Genomic DNA, 26,202 nt, shown 5'->3' with positions numbered 1-26,202 from the left:
CCTGATTGTGTACCACATTTTCTAATGTGTTTGCTCTCTCTGTTTCCTCCATCTGGAATATCTTTCCTTCTAGGCTCTTCTACCCATCAAGATTCATTTTATTTATTTATTTATTTTTCATTTATTTTTATTAGTTGGAGGCTAATTACTTTACAATATTGTAGTGGTTTTTGCCATACATTGACATGAATCAGCCATGGATTTACATGTATTTCCCATCCCGATCCCCCCCTCCCACCTCCCTCTCTACCCGATCCCTCTGGGTCTTCTCAGTGCACCAGGCCTGAGCACTTGTCTCATGCATCCAACCTGGGCTGGTGATCTGTTTCACCCTAGATAATATACATGTTTTGATGCTGTTCTCTCAAAGATTCATTTTAAATAGGGCTTCCCTGGTGGCCCAGACAGTAAAGAATCTGCCTGCAATGTAGGTTGGAAATAGCCCCTAGAGAAAGGAATGGCTTCCCATACTCCATCCTACTGAAGCCTTTCTTGACCCAAACTGGAAGTGAATTTTCTTTCCTCTGAATATTTTTGTATCTCCCTTATGGAACTTTTCAAGATTAATCAATTGCTTGTAAACGTGTATGTTTCAGTGTAAGACTGAGGTTTTTGAGTTCCATTGTCATTTCAGGATGACATTTTTGTATCCCCTGTAGTCGTAAATACAATTTATGGGGTCCGGAATATAGATAATAATAGCTATAATTATTGTTTAAGTGATAAATGAATAGTTGATCAATCAGTATATCAGATAGATGGATGGATCAATGTTCTATCTCATGGAGTTGTATGCAGTTTTTCTACAGTGACAGTAAGAGAGAAAATTCCTGGCAATTGAGGAGTTCCTGGCTACCTAAAATTCCTGACTATTTAGGAGTTAAAAGGATTGTATTTCCCTTAGAGAATGGAAACTAAGTCTTTACATAAAAAGTTAAGATTGAAAAAATGCTGATTCCTCTATCTAGCTCAGGCAAAAAAGTGAATGAAGAATTTTCTAGTTGTACTCCCAACCCTGAAGGGAGGTATTCAAGGACTGAATATCCAAAGGTCTTCCAAAGTATTAGAAGAGTCCCATTTTAAGCATTATTTCTTGGGTATCCTTAAGTATAATTTGTTAAGAATTAAGAGATAATTTTAACTAGCTATTTATGTTGCTTATTTTAAAAATGTAATTTACCCCTGAAGCAGTATTTTCTTTTAGACTCTAGCAATTTCTATATATGAACTCTCTTGAGCGACAGTTTACTGATGACCCATTCTGTCCACCAGTTTATCTGCTGGGGAATTAAAGTAGGAGATAGCAGAGTAGTACTCTGAGTGACATTTAAAATTATGAACACTACATAGTAATGAGCAGAATGTTATTTTCCCATAACTTTTCAATGATAAAGTGTTTGTAAGACATAATTCTGGTGGATTTTCTATTACTTTTTGGTGTTGTATTGAGAACCTTGAACCATTTAGCAGATTTTTTTTCATTGAAAAATGGTTTTCAAGGATTAAGGATCTGTCATAAAGTAGTAAATACGCATGAGAAATTTTATTCTCCAAAATAATATTTATTTTTTCTGGTATATTATTTGCTAGTTAGATGGGACTGACTTATCCAAAAAAATTGGTTAACCATTGAATTCTTACCATGAAAGGAGATAGAATATTCCCAAAATAAGAATCATATTTTAATTTTTATCTATATTTTTTTCAATAACAGCAAAACCAAAGGAGTACCCCTGAGATGGAAAGACAGAGAGCTGTGTACCATCTAGCTACTAGACTTGTTCAAACTGCTCGAAACTCTCAATTGGATCCAGACAGTTTACGAACATATTTAAGTAATCTCAAAAAGAAGTATGAAGCAGATTTTCCCAGGGCCGAACAAGATTCAGGAAAGACTGAAGAATAGTAACAATTCATGTCTTACACTAATGAAATAATGTCTTAATATGAGGAAACTAGAATTCATTTTTCCTGTGAGCAAAAGAAAATATTTGCTAAATTTTATATTTTAATTGAAAATTACATTATATTAACATCAGAATTATCATCTATATATTCTGTATAAGAAAATGTTTGTTATATAACTTAAGAAAGAAATGAGAACTATTTAAAGAACTGATTTTTATGTTAGAAAAAATCCAATGTGACACTTTTCTCTTTTATGAAACTTCATAAGTTATGGTTTCACATGTTATCGTATGTAGTTTAGCTAAAAGAAATCTTTCTTTGTGGGCCTGGAAACTTATGTGAGGTTTTCTTTTACACTCTTATTTGGAACCAATATTTCTTTTACATTCTTATTATGACTCAATAATTTCTTAATTAATGCCATCAAATTCCAACACTGGATACATCTGAAGTTTGTTAGAATAGCATTGAAAGTTTTAAAGTATTCATTTTGGCATTCAGTATAGTTCTAAAGGTTGAAATTCAGCAAATAGATATTTCACAACGCAGAGAGTGTTTCTGGAAGGAGTAGTTACCTAATAGCCAGGTGTTCCATTTTCTACTCACCAACCCCTTCCCTTTTTGAAATTTTCAGTTTTGACCATCTTTTTTAGGTGAGTAACCAAGGCAGCAGAAAGATAATATTGATATGTTTGCCTTAATTGTTGATTCACAAGGAAACATTATGAAGAATTGTTTTTGCACAGGCATGTGGCTCACACTACCTTTTAGACTTTACCCAAAGTTTATTCTATACATGGACAAAAGAAAATGGAAGACTGTCAGTTGTTCAATAACTGCAAAGAGCTTCTCAAACACCTTATTTCTGCAGTTCCATCTCAATAAAAGACTTAGTCACATAATCTCAACCCAAAGGCCTAACATGGGGAAATTGTTAAATAATTTTAAAGTATTTTTGTTAATGTATGCATATTTTATTTTACAAAATGTAATAGTTTTGACTTTATTAAACTCTTGGTATTCTAATTGCATATTAATAGCCAGGTATACTGAAAAGTTATAATCTGAATGATACGCGTTCTTTTTTTTTTTTTTTAAATTACTGTAAATTAGTGTTAGTACTTACATTAGATATATGTTAAATGTCCTTTTAGACTACTTATATTTCCTATTATCATGTTTTATAAATAGAGCTCCACAGTATTTGAATTTGACTATTAGCCACATTTTAATTCACAGCCTTTGAGATGAATTGTATTTTGTGTGGTCATTCCTAAAAGCAGGTAGATAATTTAGACTTGTGGCAAGTTTCTAGGAGGCACTGAGGAGCTAAAGGGCATCATACACTGTTTAGGAGGTCAGGGAAGAAAAGGAGGAAGCAATAAAAGTCAGAAGGGGAGCAGGGCTGTGGAAGAAAAGCAGGGAGCAGAGACAAGTGCAAACTACTAAATATGCTAGATATCATTTCCTCAGATGTATTAGCTTCCCTTTACATTTAATGCCAAATTAAATTCCACCAGACTTTTAAGAAATTGTTCATCATTTAGAGCTTTTGATGCGAAAACTGTAGCCAACTGATTAATCCGTTTTATTTTAGATTTGAAGTACTGAAATAAAAATGGGTTTATATCTTCTTAAAATTAAATTGCTTTTTCTTCAATCATTTTGTGTGTAGCAGAAGCATATGAAAAAGCAAGACAGATGAAGATAGAATTATTAAGTCATGGTGCTATAGGACAGAGGTGAAAGGTAGGGAGGCGATCCATTCTTTAATTTTCAGGTCTATTTGCTCTCCTCTTTAGTACCTCTTCGCCTTTGTCTTTCTCTAAAATTATAGATCATTATCTCATAATCCAGTCTTTTAAGATAAATATTCATAATGTTGTAGCAAACTCCTTGATAATCCACCTCAAAGCCATTCTTTTAGTCTGCTCCACCTTTCTCCTCACATAAATTAATCTTCCTCTAGTCTAGGGCTAAGGTACATGGGAGTAGAGGAAAAAGGCAGCTAACCCTCATGCCTGGGAAGTAATATGTATATTTGTTTATTTTTTAATTTACATATAATAAAATTAAATTTTCATTTTAGTCTATTATTTTATGAATTTTGGCACATTTATGGATTTGTGGAACCACTACCACAATCAAGATACAGAACAGTTCAGTCACTACCAGATGATTTCCTCAGTACTAGCCCTTTGCAGCCAAATTCTTCCCTGACTTCTGTCTTCAGTGGGAATGGTTAAGGATTTCTTCCCTATAATTTTGTTTTTACCAATCAGGTAGCATGTGACCTTTGGAGACTGGCTTCTTTTAGTGAGCATCATGTACTTTAGAATTTATCCACTGCTAGCTGGTATTCCATTGTTTGTATTGACTATGTACCATGGTTTATTCACTCACTCACTGAAGGACATTTAGGCATTTTGTTTTTGACGATTATGGATAAAGCTGTTATGAACATTTGGATACAGATTTTTGTGTGAATGTTAAGTTTTAATTTATTAAAATTTACTTAATTTAGTTGACTGGCTCTGTCATATTGTAAGTATATATTTAACTTCATGAGAAGCTGCTAAACTTTTTCCAAGAGGGTTTATACCACTTTGCATTCTTATCAGCCATGTATGAGAGGTTCAGTTGTCCTACATGTTCTTTAGCACTTGTCAATTTTTTAAAAAATATTAGCCATTCTAATAGATGTGAAATGAGTAATGCATTTAAGATATTTTAAAGTTATTCTGATCATTCTTTCACAAGCAGTGATTTTTAAAACTCTTTTTCCAAAGTTATTTTTTAGCTGCTTTTTTGTTTAACCTTTCTTGGTAGCACATTAAATGTTTCCCTTCAAGCGAAAGTTTCAGAGTAAGTCTTACTGTAAAAAGAAAAAAACTACTGAAAAATCTAATTCAATAATATTTACTATGGAACAGACAACATGCTGTGCGCTAGGTGCACAAAAGATGTCTGACCATGAGGTAGACTTCAGGTGTAGTTAAGAGAAAAAAAGCACACATGGAAGGGTTGGAACACCATGTGGTAAGTACGATAGTAGAGGAAAATAAGAAGGGTAATAGCACCAAAAAATGTTTGCAATTCTTTGTGGCTCAAGGGAGTTTAAGGGTAGTAAAATATGTCAAGTGCTCAGGAACAGAAAGCATTTTAGTTAAGGATCACCAAGTGTAAAAGCAAAAAGATGTGACACCAGAAGCAGTTTGGTTTATCTGGGGGATAGAGTGCATATGAGAGTGGCAAAAGGTTGAAGAAGGTGCTTTATATAGTTTCTCCTTTAGATGACAAAAGAGTTTCCTGGAGAGTAGAAGAGGATGGTGGTGGTAGAGGAATAACATGATTAGATTTTTCTTTTGAAAGATCGTCTGGGTGATAGCATAAATGGTATGGAGATGTGTGGTTGAAACCAAAAAGATGAGACAGTTTAAGAAGCTTTAAGTAGTGCAGAAGAGAATTGATGATTAAGAGTAGAAACAGTGAGAATGGAGTGAGAACAGGTGTGTGTGTGTGTGACAGAATGGAGTGAGAACAAGTGTGTGGGTGTGTGCATAACAGAATGGAGTGAGAACAGGGGTGTGTGTGTGTGTGTATGACAGAATGGAGTGAGAACAGGTGTGTGTGTGTGTGTGTGACAGTGAGAATGGAGAGTAAGAACAGGGGTGTGTGTGTGTGTGTGTGTGTGTGTGTGTGTGTGTGTGTGACAGAATGGAGTGAGAACAGGTGTGTGTGTGTGTGTGTGTGACAGAATGGAGTGCAAACAGGTGTGTGTGTGTGTATGTGTGTGTGTGTGTGTGTGTGACAGAATGGAGTGAGAACAGGTGTGCATGTGTGTGTGTGTGTGTGTGTGTGTGTGTGACAGAATGGAGTGAGAACAGGTGTGTGTGTGTGTGTGTGACAGAATGGAGTGAGAACAGGTGTGTGTGTGTGTGTGTGTGTGTGACAGAATGGAGTGAGAACAGGTGTGTGTGTGTGTGTGTGTGTGTGTGTGTGTAAAGGAGGAGAGTGGAGATGGTGGAGTGTCTGGTGGAGTAAAGAAAACATTGATTTGAAAGATATTAAGGAGATTTTGTGCTGATTAACCAGATTAATGATTCATGACTTATCTGATTTTTTAGTGAGGGAAAGGTGTTATTGGTTGAAGTGTGTCTTTTTGAAAAAGAAGCATTAAATCCTAACCCCCTGTACCTCAGAATGTGACCTTATTTGGAAATAGGATCATCTCAAATGTAGTTCGTTAAGATGAGATCATACTGGAGAAGGGTGGGCCCCTATATGACTGGTCCTTAATAAGATTACTATGTGAAAACAGAGACTCGGAGAACACCATGTGAAGATAGAGGATTGGAGTGATACATCTACAAGCCAAGGAATACCAAAGATTGCTGGGAAAGTGCCAGAAATTAGGAATAGACAAGGAAGGATTCCCCTACAGGCTTCAGAGGGAGTGTGGTTCTACTAACACCTCAGTTTGGACTACTGGGCTCCAGAGCTGTGAGATAATAAATTACTGTTGTTTTAAGCTATCTAGTTTGTGTACTTTGTTATGGCAGCCCTAGAAAATTAATACAGAGAGGAAGAGTTAAATATGATTCTAGGTGATGATTCCATCAACTATGTTGAGATATATAGAAATAATAATTCCAGTAGAAAGAAATTTCAGGGAATTCTCTTGTGGTCCAATGGTTGGTATTCAACCCTCTGACTACCAGGCTCTCAGATTAGATCCCTGGTTAAGGAACAAAAATTAAGCAAGCTGCATGACCTGGCCAAAGAAGAAGAAAAGATTAAAGGTGATTATTTTTTTACTTCATACTAACATGTATTTTCAACCAAAAAAATTACCTGTCTTATATGCTACTGGTAAAATTTTCAAATGTGAATACATTGTGTGTTGTTTGAAGTTCCTATACATTTATTTATGAGCTTAAAATATGACCAGTCATAATTACATGTAGTTTCAGTTCAGTTCAGTCACTCGTCATGTCTGACTCTTTGCGATCCCATGAACTGCAGCACGTCAGGCCTCCCTGTCCATCACCAACTCCTGAAGTTTACGCAAACTCATGTCCGTTGAGTCGGTGATGCCATCCAACTATCTAATCCTCTGTTTTCCCCTTCTCCTCCTGCCCTCAATCTTTCCCAGCATCAGGGTCTTTTCAGATGAGCCAGCTCTTCGCATCAGGTGGCCAAAGTATTGGAGTTTTAGCTTCAACATCAATCCTTCCAATGAACACCCAGGACTGATCTCCTTTAGGATGGACTGGTTGGATCTCCTTGCAGTCTAAGGGACTCTCAAGAGTCTTCTCCAACACTACAGTTCAAAATCATTCTTTGGCACTCAGCTTTCTTTATAGTCCAACTCTCACATCCATACATGACTACTGGAAAAACCATAGCCTTGACTTGATGGACCTTTGTTGACAAAGTAATGTCTCTGCTTTTTAATATGCTATCTAGGTTGGCCGTAACTTTCCTTCCAAGGAGTAAGAGTCTTTAAATTTCATGGCTGCAATTGCCATCTGTAGTGATTTTGGAGCCCAAAAAAATAAAGTCTCTCACTGTTTCCACTGTTTCCCCATTTATTTGCCATGAAGTGATGGGACTGGATGCCATGATCTTAGTTTTCTGAATGTTGAGCTTTAAGCCAACTTTTTCACTCTCCTCTTTCACTTTCATCAAGAGGCTCCTTAGTTCTTCTTCACTTTGTGCCATAAGGGTGGTGTCATCTGTATATCTGAGGTTATTGATATTTCTCCCAGCAATCTTGATTCCAGCTTCTGCTTCATCCAGCCCAGCGTTTCTCATGATGTACTCTGCATATAAGTTAAATAAGCAAGGTGACAATATAAAGCCTTGACATACTCCTTTTCCTATTTGGAACCAATCTGTTCCATATCCAGTTCTAACTGTTGCTTCCTGACCTGCATACAGGTTTCTCAAGAGGCAGGTCAGGGGGTCTGGTATTCCCATCTCTTTCAGAATTTTCCACAGTTTATTGTGATCCACACAGTCAAAAGCTTTGGCATAGTCAATAAAGCAGAAATAGATGTTTTTCTGGAACTGTTTTGCTTTTTCAATGATCCAGCGAATGTTGGCAATTTGATTTCTGGTTCCTCTGCCTTTTCTAAAACCAGCTTGAACATCTGGAAGTTCACGGGTTTAAGTATAATAAATAAGCATTTCTATAATTCAACCCTGTGATGCGGTTAAAGGATTAAAAGTAAAATGAGAGTAAAAGCAAGTGATCTCATTATATTGTTACTTTGCTATTTCTATTCTGTTGTTAAGAAACTTAAACAATTGTTTTATCTGACTATAAAACTGATATAATACCCTTTTCTTATGAATTGTCAAAATTTTGACAGTTCCCAGATTGCAGATAGACACTGAGAATGGATACTGTCTGCCAGTATCTACTGAAATGGATCTAAATGCAGTGATTAGGTGGGGAACAAGTTCTCTTTGCCAAGAACTGTGAAGCATCTAAGATTTTCAACTTACATGCAAATTAGCAGTTTAGTTTCCTGTAGTATCATGTTTGGCGTCAGAAGACAAAAGACTGGGTAGGACAAAGGACTTTATTCCTAGTGGTGAAGCATGAGCTTCTTGTTTGTGTTGGTTCCACATACTCCCATCGTCAGATGTGTAGTTGTCCAGGTAGATATGCACACAGTAGATTGGTGTTATAGCTGAAGAACCCCAAGCTTTCAAAACTCTAGTCCTTTAAAATGTAAGCACACCTGCTTGACCATTTATTTCCCTGGAGGAAAACATTGCCTTTATTACATTAGACACCGATCAAACCTGCCCTGTGCTCAGAGCGCCAATCAGTTCCTCTGCTCATAACATGAGAGACCCGTGGAGAATTTTCTCCCAGTTCTCATCTGCCAACAGTTGAACTCTCTCTAGTTATATAAAGAAGGGTCTAATACTCCAGATATTAAAAAAGCAGAGTGCTAAAAACTGTCGTAGAATACATTGTTTTTTTTTTTTTTTTTAAGATAACAAGTTCCTTTCTTACCAAAGAGTATGCAGATTTAACTAATGTGATGTTGGGTCAAAATGGTTGCTTTATTTGTATTAAAATGCATATAATTTGGGGGTGGATAAAATGGGTGAATATGGTCAAAAGGTGCAAACTTTCAGTTATAAATATGTCCTGAGGATGTAATGTGCAGTGCGGTAGCTATAGTTAATATGGTATTGCATATTTCAAAGATGCTAAGAGAGTAGGTTTTGAGTTCTCATCACAAGAAAAATTGTGATGGGAGATGATGGATGTTATCTGGACTTATTATGGTGACTATTTCACAGCATATAAATTTATTGGATCATTATGTTTATACTTGAAACTCTTTAATGTTATATGCAACTATATCTCACTAAAAAAACTACTGCTAATATAGTATTCAGAGGTATCATATACCAAAACACTCAAGCTCCATGTTGTAATTTAAAGCTAATTATTTCCAGACATAATACATTCCTGTCATCCTACTCCTAGCACTTTAGTTGACTAATTCTTTGCCTTGTATTGTTTGTGACCATGGCTGCTACAGAATTATAAATTCTCTCATGGAAGGGATCACCTATTAATTTAATTAATTATTCCCTACTACCAGGCACTGTATTTTATTTGCAAAGTAACTCAATAAATGTTTGTTATTATGAATACAAAATATAAAATAATATTTACCTAACCTAGGACAAACTGATAGTAAAAGCCTCAGAGCTCAGAATAGTAATATAACCAGATTTTCCATGAGTAATAAGAATGCTCCAAGGCAAAAATAACTTTTAAAAATGGAATAAAAGAGTAAACCTAAAATGTTATAAAAATGCATATAATTTGTTCCACCATATAGATAAGTAATGGGTACAGCCATATACCGATTTAAAAGTGATTCATTTAGTATGTTATGTGAAAATATATATTCTAATGGAATGTTCAGTGCAGTAAAAATTTGTGTGAAGTTAATAGTTTATTAACTTCTATACCATACAGCAGTGAGCATCATTAAAGAATGCCAAAAAGATGTGCATTAGCTTTCTAAATTCAGATAGTTCTGTAGACGAACAGGAATTAGAAGTGAAAATATTCCATTTGGGAGCATATTGTTGGTTAGTAGTTGAGCCCTGATGGTTATTCTGCAAAGATGTAATAGTTCACATGGATCTTCGTATCTTGTTGAAGGAATGTAGTCCAGCCAATTTGAAATAATTGGACATCCTCCTAAACTTAACTCCATCTAAAGAAAAGAGAAATATTTTTACTTTGTAATATTAATCACTGGATTTGTCCAAATTATAAACATTTTAATTTTTTATTTGAATTCAAAAATTTTATCTTAAGTTTATTAACCCTTATAATGCTTTTTTCCCCCAAAACATTTTTACCTGACTCAGGAATTTTTATACCCATTTTATTCACAAAATCACATATAAAGTTTAATGTCTTTTGTGTCTAAGGACACAAAACATTATTTCTTATAACAGTGAATCTTTTTTTAAATTTTAGACAGATCATATACTTATGGTTTATTAGCTTCTCCTCTAGAGTGTTGTCAATTTGACCATAAACTGAAATTATCTAGGAGACTTTAGAAAATATCAGTGCTGAGGTTCTATTCCTGAATTTCTGATATATTTGGTTTGGGGTCCCAGGAGGCTCTTGCCAATGCAGTAGATATAAGAAGATGAAGGTTCAGTCCCTGGGTTGGGAAGATCCCCTGGAGGAGGGGACTCTAGTGTTCTTGTCTGGAGAATCCCCATGGACAGAGGAACCTTTAGAGGCTATGGTCCATGGGGTCACAAAGAGTTAGAGATGACTGAAGAAACTAAGCGCGCACACGCAGACGACATAAACCTGCCAGGTGATTCCAATCATTGTGATGTAAAACTTCACACTGCTGAATCACGACAAGATCTGACAAGAGGTCCATCCCCTGGAAGATGACTTTTTAAGGTTTAGTTAAGGTAACCTTTTAAATATTTAGTTCTAGAAGACAAATGTTATTAGCCTAATACAGAAGTAAAAGACATCTGCTGTATTACTTCTCTACAGATTGTATGTCACTAACTTAAATGATATATACTCTCATTAGTAAATAATTTTTTAAAGAATATCTTGTGTCTACTCAGCAGTGAGCTTGGTGCTTAGGATAATTGCTAGGCTACACAAAACAGACAGTCTCTGGGCTCACAGAACGGTGGTCTAGAGGTAAAGATATCTATATGTATATTTACAATAAAACTGGGAAGTGTGGTAGTGCAAAGCAGGTTATTTGAAGTGTTCTTTAAGCTGGTTTTTATGCCATCTTTCACCTTCTTGCTCAATGCCACTTCACTTATTAAACTGCAGTTGACTGGAATCCAGCTTTAACTTTGCCATTCAGGCAAAGATTTTGATCAACTCATTCTATCCTACTACTGATACTGTTCTATTTTGAGTGTACTTCAGGAATAGCATTCACAGAGATGGCTGAGAATCAATATGTCCTATAATAATGGTACAAAACTAACACTGGACAAGGACAAGCAAATTCCTAAAATTGGTTGCCAAAATGGTTTAAAATTGGTTGCCAAAATGGTAGTGGTGGTTTAGTCACTAAGTGGTGTCTGACTCTTGTGGCCCCATGGACTGTAGCCTGCCAGACTCCTCTGTCCATGAGACTTCTCCAGGCAAGAATACTGGAGTGGGTTGTATTTTTCTTCTCCAGGGGATCTTCCCAACCCAGGGATCTAACCCCATCTCCTGCATTGCAGGCAGATTCTTTACCAACTGAGCTACAATTTGACTAATATGCCCTCCTTACAATTGGCCCAGGGGTGTTTGATTGATACACATAGTTGAGGCTTAAGAAAATTAAAAATTCAACAGAATTATATTTCTTAGGAGTTTATTTCTGAAGTCACACTTTTAAAGACAAGGGGGATTGCTAGATTCTTTAGTAATGTGACTAGTTTAAATTTATAGGGCTACCTTCTTTATCTCAAGCAGAGTTATTTTTTGAAATTAATAAACTTGATACAGTTTGATGCTAAAACTTGCAGTTCATTTTGACAGGGTGAACATGCCCGTTGAATGGTTTGTTTGTTGTGTTTTTACCTAAACATTATCAAGGAGAAACTCTTCATATTTCTGAGGGATAGATATTTTCAACTGAACAAATATTTAAAGTCTTTATATTTTCATGCTTAAAATTGTTCAGGAATTTTGAAAAGCAAAATATGTTTCTTGGTATATGATTTTATGTGGGGAGAAATGCAACTTTCATTTTAAAATGTTCTATAGGAAAATAAGTCTGTTAAAAATTTAATTTGTTGTGATTTTAATAGATATAGAAATCTTAATAAATAGGTTATCATGTAATTAGGATGTAATAATAACATACATCAACTTAATAAATGCTAAAATAAACTATAAATTTAACTTTTAAAAATTATTTCATATTTAGAAAATATAAAATTATGAACTAAAAGAGTTAATGTTCAAGATAATTGGAATTCCACTTGTTTTTAATTTATAAGCATATACTCAGTGATTAATTTTTACTGGATCCATAGATTTAAAATTAACTTTATTCTTGCCTTACAGTTCTGTCTTACACTTGATCAATAATTGAGTCAAAATACAAAGTACAATATTTTGCTTACCTCTATTTCCCTGATTGAAATGACAGAAAGCACTCTGGAACAGAGCACTAAACATGTTTTGGCTTCTTCCTGGATGTCTACCAGTTCATGACCAACTTTTATTCTCTCTCTTGAACGGTAGAGCAATATTGTTAACACAATGTCTATAGGGTTTTTTTCTCTTTCTAAGATCCCATATTGCAGGAGTATTTTTAAGATATTGGATTGTCTCGTCTGAGCGACATAAAGTAGAGGCGTGATGCCACTTAACGGGTTTGGACGGTACACTGGAGTGAAAGTTCTGTGGACCAGGCAAACAAACAAGACCTCCGTGAATGTAGGATTAAGAAATGCGGTAAACTCTTTGTCTTAAAATCATAGTATTATCTTAAATAATAAATATCTTAAATAACTTTAATGTAACTTTACCTTTATATATAACATGCCTTAGAAAGAGTTTTCCACTCTGAATCTAGGCCAACTTGAAGGTTAAAAAATAAGAAAGCTCCTACTACATACTTAAACCCCCTTTACACTTGTAGAAACAAACAAACAGATTTATATTGTGTGGAAAATATTTAACTTTAGTGATAGCAATTCTTTTTTTTTTTAATTCTGTTTCTCATTTGAGAAATCCATAGTGATTAGAAGTAGCATTATGAAACTGATATAGCTCTAGAAAATCTAAAGTGGAATAGAAGGACAGACTTTTGTATTTCACTTTTTAATAGAACAGAATTATGTGACCCTTGTGATATCTTTTTGTTTTTGTTGTTCTTGATCATGTATCAGGCTTGGGACTGAGTTGAGTTGGAAAATTAGACTGAAAAGGAAAAAGTGTAACTACCTTAATTCTATTTTTTCACTTTAATAAAATTAGAATTGATATTTTCAGGTTGAAGAAATATAAATTATGATGAGGGCCATATCAGGTTTCTCAAGGAAAGAATTTAATTTTCCTTCTTCAGTAGAGTTTTGAGAATTCTCTGAAATCTTGCTTTTCCTGGAGTACTATATGGTGGCTGGACTTGAAAATTTATGCTCCATTATGACTGAAATGAAAATTTTATTTTTTTTAAATTGTATGTAGTTCTTGCAGTCGTTTCATTTCACAGACATTTATGTTTGCTATTAAATTGGTCAAGATACATAGATAGAACATGGTAGAATCAACCACAGGGGATTGTTTTAATTAATTATCAAGGCTTGATTTGTCCAAGTAAACATGGATTTTAGGACTAAAGAAAGGGAAATTTTACTCATAGTCCTGTCTCTGGAATTCTCTTGATTGGCCTAATAAAATATTGATATAGTCCACAAAACCACATACAAACTATAAATATTAGTTTTAGACAATTATGCCTATCAAGGAGAGTATTATTCAAAAAGAACTTTAGGATTTCAAATAAATAAAATGGGAGGTGACATGATATAATGCCAAAAACAGTAGAGATTTAAAAGTTCTAGTTTCTTAAGAAAGAAATCTCCACACTGTTCTCCATAGCGGCTGTACTAGTTTGCATTCCCACCAACAGTGTAAGAGGGTTCCTGGATATAGAACTGCCATATGACCCAGCAATCCCACTCCCGGGCATACACACCGAGGAAAACAGATCTGAAAGAGACACATGCACCCCAATGTTCATTGCAGCATTGTTTATAATAGCCAGGACATGGAAGCAGCCTAGATGCCCATCAGCAGATGAATGGATAAGGAAGCTGTGGTACATATACACCATGGAATATTACTCAGCCATTAAAAAGAATTCATTTGAATCAGTTCTAATGAGATGGATGAAACTGGAGCCCATTATACAGAGTGAAGTAAGCCGGAAAGATAAAGACCAATACAGTATACTAATACACACACACATATATATATATGGAATTTAGAAAGATGGTAATGATAACCCTATATGCAAAACAGAAAAAGAGACACAGATGTACAGAACAGACTTTTGGACTCTGGGGAAGAAGGCGAGGGTGGGATGTTTCGAGAGAACAGCATCGAAACATGTATATTATCTAGGGTGAAACAGATCACCAGCCCAGGTTGGATGCATGAGACAAGTGCTCGGGCCTGGTGCACTGGGAAGACCCAGAGGGATTGGGTAGAGAGGGAGGTGGGAGGGGGGATCGGGATGGAGAATACCTGTAACTCCATGGCTGATTCATGTCAATGTTTGACAAAAACCACTACAATATTGTAAAGTAATTAGCTTCCAACTAATAAAAATAATGGGAAAAAAAAAAAGTTCTAGTTTCTAGGTTTCAGTTCTCCTAACAAGATGTGTGACATCGGGTAAGTCAGCCTCCTTGAGTCTCTCTTTCCTCATGCATTTATTTATGTGTTCATTTGCTCAGGCATTCATTAGCTAAGTTATTTAATGCTTGTCCAGAGTGTACTAAGTTCTAGATATGCAGAGATGAAAGATGCTTATTATGGTCTAGTAAGGGAAATAGGCAACTAATTTTAAAAACTTCAATGCAAGATGATAATTGCTATGATAGAAACATGCTTAAGATACTGTAAAAGCATTGAAGAGAAGCACCCAACTCGACCTAGAATACTCATTGCCTGTAGGTTATCCTGGAGCTAAGACTTGAATGATTAGTGGATGTTTGGCAATAAAAAGATTGGAAAGAATGTTTCATTTACAGACATAAACCAACACTGGAGTATTGTTATGCAAGAACTTGCTATCTAAAATGTATGTTCTGTATTAGATAAATTCTCTTGTTGATGTGTATTTGCGGTCCTAGAGACCTCCCCTGTGGTTCTTGTCAGGAACTCCAAAAAGTACAGCATCAAAATTACTAGACCAAAAGTCTACCTTCAAAGCTTCACTGAGCTCTGAAATGCCAAGTTTTATGATTAAAAAAAAAAAAGTGCAGTGCAGGATAGCATTTTAGAAATTAAGAAGTAAGATTTTAATACTCTGCCAGTGATACTATATATATATATATCCTTTTAATTCTATGTATAGTATATACAAACTCTCTCCTAGAGTCATCTCCAGATCAGAATTGTCCTGAACATCTCATCTTTTTCACAAATACTTCTAATACATATTCAAATTCAATTCCTAAACTACCTCTGTATTCTTTCTCCTGATTATTGGTATTCACATTCCCAAATCACAGCTGCCTCCAGCTTTTCTGTGTTTCTTGGATTTGTGTGTTCTTCCCTTCCACTTTCAATTCTGGGACAAATCTTGCTGATTGTATAAGACTCTGTCAAACAAACTCTTTTGCAAAGCCTTCTTTGATTGCCTGATTTTGTCTTACTTCTTAGAGCTCTTTGTACATAACTCCTTTAAGCCCTTATCATTTTGGACAACTTGCTTAATGTCTCTAATCTTTCATTTTCTTATCTTCAAAATAAATGGGTGGGCAAGATAAACTATAAAGTTTTAAGTTGTATGGGGCAATGCTTTTTGTCTGTTAAGTATGCTATTATATCCCTAAATGCCTAGAACAATGCTTGGCCCATAGTAGATACTCAAATATATGTTAAGTGACTTTTTTACTATTATCCTGAAAAATACTATTAATTTTAATTAATTAAAATTAAAATATTTAACTTTATTTTTTTTTTTTCCTTTGGGATGGTAACTTTTATTTTTTATTTTTTTTTAATTTTTATTATTATTATTATTATTATTATTTTAAATTATTATTATTTTTTTTAACTTTAATATTATTAAAATATTATTATTTTGTTCTATAGCTTTGGACCTAATAAGATTTTTGGTGAAGTGCAATCACTTAGAATTTTCAAGAACAATCTCACTTATTCATCTTGCTAACTCTTAAGATATTTGACTTAAGAGTCTTATAAGCATGGGGATTCAGGGTACTTAGGGGGCAAAAAATACCATAAGTGGCCCTTTTTAAGATTTAGAGATATTAGCTGATTTTAAGATGTTAAGATTAAGATTACCTGTAGAAGATACTTTGGAATAAAAATGTTGAAACATAACTAAAACTCAAATAGGTTTAAAATGAGATTTGAAAGTCTAGTCTCTACCCAGATGGCATATGATTAATACTCACGTTTAAAGAGCATGTTATTGTAAACCAAAATTTGCTTAATCTGTACTAACAGTTAATTATAATAGTACTTATATGGATGGAGGGAGGCAAGCAAGTCAAGAATCAGTTTTTAAATGTGAGCTTAATGAACTGAACCCTCTGTATCTGAAAACCTGTCATATACACAGTTACGAAATGGGATATAATATTTCCATAGAGATATGCAGAGAATGATTCCATTTTGCAGCTATAATAATTATTTCTAAAATGTTTCCTAGTATTTCTCTTTTAGTCTGACTGTCAATTCAATATATGTTTCTTCACAATAATTTTATCCCTGATATTTGACACAGTTGACTTTCTTGAGATATTTTCCCATGGCTCAGTGGGACCATTCTGTTTAAGATGCAGCTACCTCTTTGAATATTCATTCTCAACCCTCTTCGACTATTCATTCTCAACCCTCTTCCACTGATCCCTCTTTCTCTGCCCTTAACATCTAAGTAAAGTAAATGTGGCCTTTTGATTAATTTCTCATCTGACTAACTGTTCTCAGGCAATTTCATCTGTGACAGTAACATAAATTACTGTCTATTAATTTATTCAACAAATACTTATTGAATGCATACTGTATGCCAGACACTCTTTTGGGTACGTGGGATATATGAGTGAACAAAACAAAGATACCTCCTTCCTTGCTAATACAGTAGTGAGGGGAAACAAACAATACAGAATGGACATAGCAAACAAGATAATTTTATAGTATGTAAAAGTTCTGATAAATATTGTGGGGAAAAAGAAAAAGTAAGGCAGGATAAGTATGGAGGTGCTGAGAAGGTACAGTGAGGGTATTTGTCAATGTTATTTATATTGTTAATTGAAATGTGGTTAACATGCAATATTATATTGGTTTCAGGTATACAACATAGTGGTTTGATATTTAAATACATTATGAACTGATCACTACAATTCATCATCTGTTACTGTGTAAAGTTATTACAGTATTATTGACTATATCCCCGATGCTGTAAATTACATCCCCATGACTTATTTTATAACTTGAAGTTTGTACCTCTTAATCTCCCTTACTTATTTCTCCCAACTCCTAACCCTGCTGCCCTGAAACCAATAGTTTGTATCCATGAGTCTGTTTCCTTTTCTTGTTGTTGTTCATTTGTTTTGTTTTTTAGATTCCACATGCAAGTGAAATCATATAGTATTCGTTTTTCTCTATTTAAGTTATTTCACTTAGTGTAATATCCTCTAAGTCTGTTGATGTTATCACAAATAGTAAGATTTTATTCTTTTTTATGGATGAGTAATAATCCACTGTATTTATGTGTATATACACAGACATGACTTCATTATCTACTATGGTTATTTATGTTACTTCCATATCTTGACTCCTATAAATAATGCTGTATTGAACATAGACATGCATATATCTTTTTGAATTAGTGTTTTCATTTTCTTCACATAAATACCCAGAAGTGGACTTGCTGAGTCCTATGGTAACTCTATTTTTAATTTTTTGTGGAACCTACATACTGTTTTCCACAGTGACTGCACAGTCTACATTTTCAGCAACAGTGCACAAAATTTCCCTTTTCTTTTCATTAACACTTATTTGTTATCTTTTTGATAACAAACATTCTGACAAGTGGGGAGTGATCTCATTACGGTTTTAATTTGCATTTCTCTAATATGTGTGCTATGACCAGTGCAGTCTCTTGGCAAAACTCTATTATTTGCCCTGCTTCATTCTGTACTCCAAGGCCAAATTTGCCTGTTACTCCAGGTGTTTCTTGACTTCCTACTTTTGCATTCCAGTCCCCTATAATGAAAAGGACATCTTTTTTGGGTGTTAGTTATGAAATGTCTTGTAGGTCTTCATAGAACCATTCAACTTCAGCTTCTTCAGTGTTACTGATCGGGGCATAGACTTGGATTACCGTGATATTGAATGGTTTGCCTTGAAAATGAACAGAGATCATTCTGTCATTTTTGAATTGCATCCAAGTACTGCATTTTGGACTCTTCTGTTGACTATAATGGCTACTCCATTTCTTCTAAGGGATTCTTGCCCACAGTAGTAGATATAATGGTCATCTGAGCTAAATTCACCCACTCCAGTCCATTTTAGTTCGCTGATTCCTAGAATGTTGACATTCACTCTTGCCATCTCCTGTTTGACCACTTCCAATTTGCCTTGATTCATGGACCTAACATTTCAGGTTCCTATGCAATATTGCTCTTTACAGCATCAGACCTGACTTCTATCACCAGTCCCATCCGCAACTGGGTGTTATTTTTGCTTTGGCTCCATCCCTTCATTCATTCTGGAGTATTTCTCCACTGATCTCCAGTAGCATATTGGGCACCTACTGACCTGAGGAGTTTATCTTTCAGTGTCCTATCCTTTTGCCTTTTCATAGGCAATGCCAAAGAATGCTCAAACTACCATACAATTGCACTCATCTCACACGCTAGTAAAGTAATGCTCAAAATTCTCCAAGCCAGGCTTTAGCAGTATGTGAACCGTGAACTTCCAGATGTCCAAGCTGGATTTAGAAAAGGCAGAGGAACCAGGGATCAAATTGCCAACATTCGCTGGATCATCAAAAAAGCAAGAGAGTTCCAGAAAAGCATCTATTTCTGCTTTATTGACTATGCCAAAGCCTTTGACTGTGTGGATCACAATAAACTGTGGAAAATTCTGAAAGAGATGGGAACACCAGACCCCCTGACCTGCCTCTTGAGAAACCTGTATGCAGGTCAGGAAGCAACAGTTAGAACTGGACATGGAACAACAGACTGGTTCCAAATAGGAAAAGGAGTATGTCAAGGCTTTATATTGTCACCTTGCTTATTTAACTTATATGCAGAGTACATCATGAGAAACGCTGGACTGGATGAAGCAGAAGCTGGAATCAAGATTGCCGGGAGAAATATCAATAACCTCAGATATGCAGATGACACCACCCTTATGGCAGAAAGTGAAGAAGAACTAAGGAGCATCTTGATGAAAGTGAAAGAGGAGTGAAAAAGTTGGCTTAAAGCTCAACATTCAGGAAACTAAGATCATGGCATCTGGTCCCATCACTTCATGGCAAATAGATGGGGAAACAGTGGAAACAGTGACAGATTTTGTTTTCTTGGGCTCCAAAATTACTGCAGATGGTGATTGTAGCCATGAAATTTAAAGATGCTTAGTCCTTGGAAGGAAAGTTATGGCCAACATAGACAGCATATTAAAAAGTAGAGACATTACTTTGTCAGCAAAGGTCCATCTAGTCAAGCCTATGGTTTTTCCAGTAGTCATGCATGGATGTGAGAGTTGGACTATAAAGAAAGCTGAGTGCTGAAGAATTGATGCTTTTGAACTGTGGTGTTGGAGAAGACTTTTGAAAATCCCTTGGACTGCAAGGAGATCCAACCAGTCCATCCTAAAGGAAGTCAGTCCTGGGTGTTCATTGGAAGGACTGATGTTGAAGCTGAAACTCCAATATTTTGGCCACCTGATGCGAAGAACTGACTCATTTGAAAAGACCCTGATGCTGGGAAAAATTAGGGGTGGGAGGAGAAGGAGACGACAGAGGATGAGATGGTTGGATGGCATCACCAACTCAATGGACATGAGTTTGGGTAAATTCCGGGAGACCTGGCGTGCTGTGGTTCATTGGTTCACAAAGAGTTGGATATGACTCAGTGACTGAAGTGAACTGATTGAATATGTGTGTGCACATGCACACATGCTGATATTAGTGATTTGAGCCTCTTTTCATGTCTATAAGCCATATGTATGTCTTTCTTCGAAAAACACCTATTGGGTCTCCAGAGCTTTTTCAAAATTTTATTTTTATAATATTGAGTTCTTTATGTGTTTTTGATATTAACCTCTGATTGGCTATATTGTGCATATCTCCCCTTACTCAATAGGTTGCCTTTTCATTTTGTTGATGCTTTCCTTTGCTATCCAAAAGCTTTTTTAGTATGATGTAGTTCCATCTGTTTATTTTTGCTTTTGTTGCCTTTGCCTGACGATATGTATTTAAGAATATATTGCTAAGACTGATGTAAAATTATGTACCGCTTATGTTTTCTTTTAGAATTTTTATGATTTCTGGTCTCATATTTCAGTTTTAAATAAATTTTGAGTTTATTTATGTATATAGTGTAACAATGTGGTCAGTTTGTGTAGCTATCCTATTTCCCAACACCATTCATTGAAGAGGCTGTCTTTTCCCCATTGTGTATTCTTGCTTCCTTTGTTATAGACTGATTGACCATAAAAGCATGGGTTTATTTTTGGACACTCTATTCTGTTCCATTGATGTATGTATCTTTTTTTTTTTTAATGCCAGTACTATACAGTTTTGATTACTATAGCTTTGTAGTATAGTTTGAAATCAGGGCACAAGATACCTCTAGCTCTTTTCTTCTTTATCAAGGTTGCTTTGGCTGTTGATGGTCTTCATGGTTCCATACAAATGAACCAAGGAATGTAAGCAGGCCTTAGAAGTTGTCAAAAGCAGCTAATGCCTCTAGCTAGAGCCTCCAGAAGGAATCTGCCTTGTGACATCTTGATATGAGCAATTGTAGCCTCATTTTGGACTTTTGATCATCAGAAATATAAAATAATAAATTTATCTTGTTTTGAGCTGCTAAGTTTGTGGCAGTTTGTTACAGCAGCAAAAGGAAACTAATACAATCATCAACCAGTCTCAAAATTTATAAATCTGAAGATTAACTCTTCTTCCTCTTTCATTCTCTACTTCTGATCGCCTACTGTAATTCTGGCTATTCTGTTTAGTAATATCTCTTCTTTTCCCATTGCTATTGTTTTAGTTAAGTCCTTATTATAATTTACCTGGACAGTTGTGATAACAAAGGGTGGTGAGGGGCTGTGTGTGTGTGGGGTGGTGGTAATAGAGCAGAATTAGTTCTTCCTCCCAAATTATTATAAATACACATATAATCTTAGTTAGCATACTGGGCATGCTGTGCAAATTCAGCTTCAAGCAAGTCCTCTAACCACTTCCCTCTTTTCAATCAGATGTGTCCCTCAACCTTTTCTACATAGAAATTCTGGAACTGCTGTTGTACGGAGTGATTGAGCACTCTGCTTATTGGTCTGTCAGCTCCAGCTGCAGCCTTCCTTCCCACAGTCCAGTCTTCAGATGGGGGTGGATTAATCTTTTCATACTACAATCCCTATCTTCACTGACTGGGCATCACCCATGGTGTAAATTGTAGATTTCTTAGTGTGGCCTACAAAATCTTTCATGGTTTCACTTTTAGGCCTTATTGCTCACTATTACTTGATTTCCATCTCATTCTCTAGCAGTTGCTGAGTTGCCTGTAGTCAATGGATAAAATGTGTTTGTGTCTCTCTTGGCTTTAGTCAGCCTCTCTCTGCCTAGATTACATTTCTTCAAGGGAAAGACAGGGAAGACTCCTTTTTATCTTTTAAAAATCAATTTAAGACATCACTTCTAAAGAGCATTCTAGATATCTGCTCCTTCCCAATAGTGTTAACAATGTCCTATGTTCTCTCTACCTGTACATATTTCTGTTTCTGAATTTATACTGTAATTATTATTTTCATGGTCTGCTTACTAGTCTGTGAGCTCTCCAAAATCAGGAAATATATCTATTTTGTTTTTGTATCCCCAACAAATAACACAATGCCTAGTACTTAGAAAATGCTAAATACTTGCTATTATTTTAACTGAATGATATTATCTCTCTTTAACCACTTACAGTCTGTCATGGAGTAGCATTTATTTTTGCTATAATAAATAAGCAAAAATAAAATGAACAAACTTTAAGTTCCTTTCCCTCACTAATTCTGTCTTTTTTTCCCCCAGGGTCCTATTTATACACTTTACGATTGTATTAGGGAAATTATTAAACTGGAGTGTATACAAGGGGAGGTGACCAAAGAATGATGCTGTTATAGAAATAAAGAACAACAGATAGTAGGAAATTTAAGATATTCTTTATGGGGACATAATAACTATGTTCAAATATTTGAGGGCTTTTCATATAAGAGACAGAATGAGTAGACTTTGTCCTTTATATTTCTGGGGGCAGAGTTAGAGAAATGGAGACAGAATTCAGTGCATTATGAGAAAGAAGAATCTAATAATACTGTATAAAAATTCACTTTTCATGTAATGCAATCTTGATTAACCACTTGCTATGTATCTGGATAGTTCTAGGCACTGAGTATTCACTGTTGAAGAAGTAGTCAAATTTCCTCCTTTCATGGAGCATTTTTTTTTTTTTTTAGCCACACCACATGGCATGTGGGAGCTTAATCCCTCAACCAGGGATCACACTTGCACCCCCTGCATTTGAAGCACAGAGTTTTAACCACTGGACCACCTGGGAAGTTCCTCTTGGAGCTTACTTTTAGCAAGAGTATATAGTGGACAACCAACACATGGTTGTAATATAGTGTTCAAAGAAGAGTGACATAAGAATAGTTTTGGAAGGTTGGATTTGGGGATAGATTGTATGGGAATTTTTAAAAATGGATGTTGATTTTGAATTTTTTTCTACTGGTGGTGGGAAAACTTTGGATGATTTTAAACATGGGTGGTATGGCCTATCTTACATTTTTAAAAGGTCACTCAGGCTGCTGCTTCAAAAATGGATTATAAGAAGGAAGAATGGAAGCTGGAAGATTTCTAGTAGGAGTCTTTTGGAGTTATCTAGGTAAGAAGTAATGGTGGCTTCACGTAGGTTAGGAACGGAGGAGATGAAAAGTATAACATGTTGGGATATGTTTTAGAGATAAAAAGATTTGCTGATGTGTTGTGAAAGAAAGAGGAGAAACAAGAATAAGTCCTAGATTCCTGACCTGAGCAACAGAGGCTGTCAATCTAGTGGAGAATTCAAGAGAAGGAGCAAGTTGGCAGGCAGAGGGTAACTTAGATCTATACTCTGTTTTGTTTCTGTTAAATTTCCGATGTTGAGCCGATAGCCTAATAATATAAGAGGAGTCTGGGGCTCAGAGGAGAGGTCAGGGCTGGAAATAAAGATTTAGGAGTCATTGACATATGGTCAAACTTAAAGTCGTGGGACTGGGTAAAATCTTTGAGAGGACAGTGCATAGCTAGGACAGAGAGGGTCCCTGGTAAAGGAATGGTTTGTCTCAGGAAATAGTTAACTCACTGCTACTAGCATTGTTCAAGCAGAGACCAGAAGAGCAACAACCAGAGATACATTATGGGAGTTGTTGTCCAGGAAGAGAGGCTGGGGGAGGTTTGTTAATGAATTCTTAGGTTCCATTTGAATTTAAAGTTCTGTGACTCTGAAAGATCCAAATATCTGTGGTACATAGAATTGGTCTGTAATGTGTTTTACCTTGAGGATGCATCTAAGTCAAAATATATCAATCTTAAAACAATTTATGAAAACAGTTGTTAATGGCACACTCTTATGTCCCACTGTTGTTTCTTTTTCATTTGCTGTTCTTTCTTTTCAGTTTTCCCTTCTTGCCCCTCCACTCCCCTGTTAACCTTTGTAAAAAACTTAATCCTCTCTTCCTCTGTTTCTTTCGTTTTTCTCTCCTATGGGCCTGTGAGGGATCCACAAAGGCATGACTTAGTCCAGTTAGTGATGCTCATTGTTCGAAGCTGCTGATCTCTGCTATAGTTACATGTATAATGGCCCTTAAAACAAATGAAAAGTGCTATTTTGGAGTTTTATTTATTGATATTGCAGAATTCAGCTCTCAGTTTTTGTACTTGGGTTATTATTGGTTATTATTAAGGAAAGTAATCTAGTAGTTCTGTAACACCACATAGGTTCACATAATACACAATCAAGAAAACAACTGCTATAGGCAGAATTGAAATTGGTTTAGTCTTAAACTGATTTTATCTGTCTTATTTTTCATTACATGCATAGTTCTATCATTGTGCTAAGTACAGTGCCTCATATATAGTAAGGTGATACATATTTTGTTGAATGATTGAACATATGCACATCTATTCTGTTCATTAGATATTCAAATGAATATTTAAAACCAAAAAGTAAATTGGAGTTAGTGCAAACTAAGTAACTTTAAAATCTATATTACAGACTATAAAGAGGTCATGTTAGATATTTTATTCCGATAAGATCCTCAGTAGTATTCATTAGCTAGATTGCCATGTTTAGATTATGTGAAAATGTGATTCCATAGCAGATTGAATCAGGTATTTGACTTTCATTGTAGTCAACACCGGGGATTTGATGTCAAATTTGCCAATGATATTAACATAAAAAGAGAATTATTATGTTTAATAAGTATTACTAAGTGAATATGCATTTATACTCTGAATTATACTTTGGAAGTCAGTTTATATACATGATATTATAGGTAAACATTCTCAGTATTCTCAAAAAGAAGACAGCACAGCATTACAAAAGCAATGTCTTTGACTAGTTACAGAAATCTAGGTTGTCTAACATTGCATTATCTTGAGCACTAACATGTAAGCTCTATAGAGCAAACCACTAGTAATTTATTGACACACAATAATGTACATATAGGCAAAATTCTATTGAATAAATAATGAAGAAATGAACAAATGAATGGATAATCAAGTCAGGATTCCTTATATAGTCACTATGCATATACATTTTAGAGAAAAAGGAGTATTATAATCCCTTAAAGAGAAATTTTCTCCTTTTATGTTGAAAACATAGGAGATTATTACCTCCATATCAGTGCCAGGTCACAACTTCTGTCTTGAACATAGTCTTTTGTCTTCTTGAGAAGCAGCTCCACAAAGTCAGGATTACCTTTTCTGGCGAAAACCCAGTACAGAATTGTATTCACACATATTTCATTAAATTCAAAGTTAACATTTAGTTCGAAACGGTATCCTGATTTTTCCACAAATGCAATATAATCTGAGAGTAGTATGTCAAATCCTTCCAAGTCGACGTACTTCAGAATTCTTGCCAGTGTTCTATAAATCCTGGGCTCATAGCAGTGATATCCCCACTGACGCAAAAATTGCAAGGATGGTCTTTTAAGAGTTCTGTCAACAAGACTACAGAATATATTGCTTCGTGGGCAAGAAGTCTTACAACATAATTTAGAAGATTTACTCATTGCTATTTAAGGCAATGATATAGAAATAAAATCACAGGAAGTCATACTGTAACCCTTCAGTTACATATTTTCATAATATGGTAGGCTTTACTTCACAAACAGGAAGTGCCCTTTAAACTGTAGCCAGAAAAAAAAAAAATCATGTGAAATATTACCATCAAGTACTGGATGACATCACAATAGATGGAGATCTGTCATCAGTACAGGTCAGACATTTGGTATATTAAATGTAACTGATGACTTTTGAGAAAAACATGTTGGACAGAAATGGCATGAGGGAGAGATAAGATATGATATTTTTAACTTTCTAAGAATTCACTTCAAGCTAATAGTAGGTTTATCAAGTGCTAAAACACAGTCTACACATGAGACAAAATAGTATTAATGATCATATTGATTATTCTTTTTAGGCTATAATATAACAGACAGTGATAGAATGAAAACGTTCAGTACTATTGTTCTCATGTTCTGCGTGAGGACTGCATATTATCACAATC

The 26,202-nt window shown here is 35.2% G+C and overlaps 2 protein-coding genes across 2 annotated transcripts in view; one reads left to right on the top strand and one right to left on the bottom strand.

Moving 5' to 3' along the window:
• Positions 1 to 1,906, top strand: part of MSH4 (mutS homolog 4) — a 91,184-nt gene extending 89,278 nt beyond the window's left edge. The window contains exon 20 of the mRNA XM_061119998.1: positions 1,715 to 1,906. Coding sequence (XP_060975981.1) covers positions 1,715 to 1,906 — 192 coding nt within the window. The remainder of the gene's footprint in view (positions 1 to 1,714) is intronic.
• Positions 1,907 to 9,962: 8,056 nt separating this feature from the next.
• ASB17 (ankyrin repeat and SOCS box containing 17) lies at positions 9,963 to 25,705 on the bottom strand. The gene is made up of 3 exons (XM_061119997.1): positions 25,305 to 25,705; positions 12,577 to 12,856; positions 9,963 to 10,169 (listed from the first exon to the last, which is right to left on the bottom strand). Exons 1-3 carry the CDS (start codon positions 25,703 to 25,705, stop codon positions 9,963 to 9,965), a joined length of 888 nt encoding a protein of 295 aa, XP_060975980.1.
• Between the last annotated feature and the right edge of the window lie 497 nt (positions 25,706 to 26,202).

The sequence above is a fragment of the Dama dama genome, chromosome 20 (assembly GCF_033118175.1).
Source record: "Dama dama isolate Ldn47 chromosome 20, ASM3311817v1, whole genome shotgun sequence".
NCBI lineage: Eukaryota > Metazoa > Chordata > Mammalia > Artiodactyla > Cervidae > Dama > Dama dama.
Note: the sequence above shows the minus strand (reverse complement) of the source record. Positions and strands in the feature narration are given on the sequence as shown.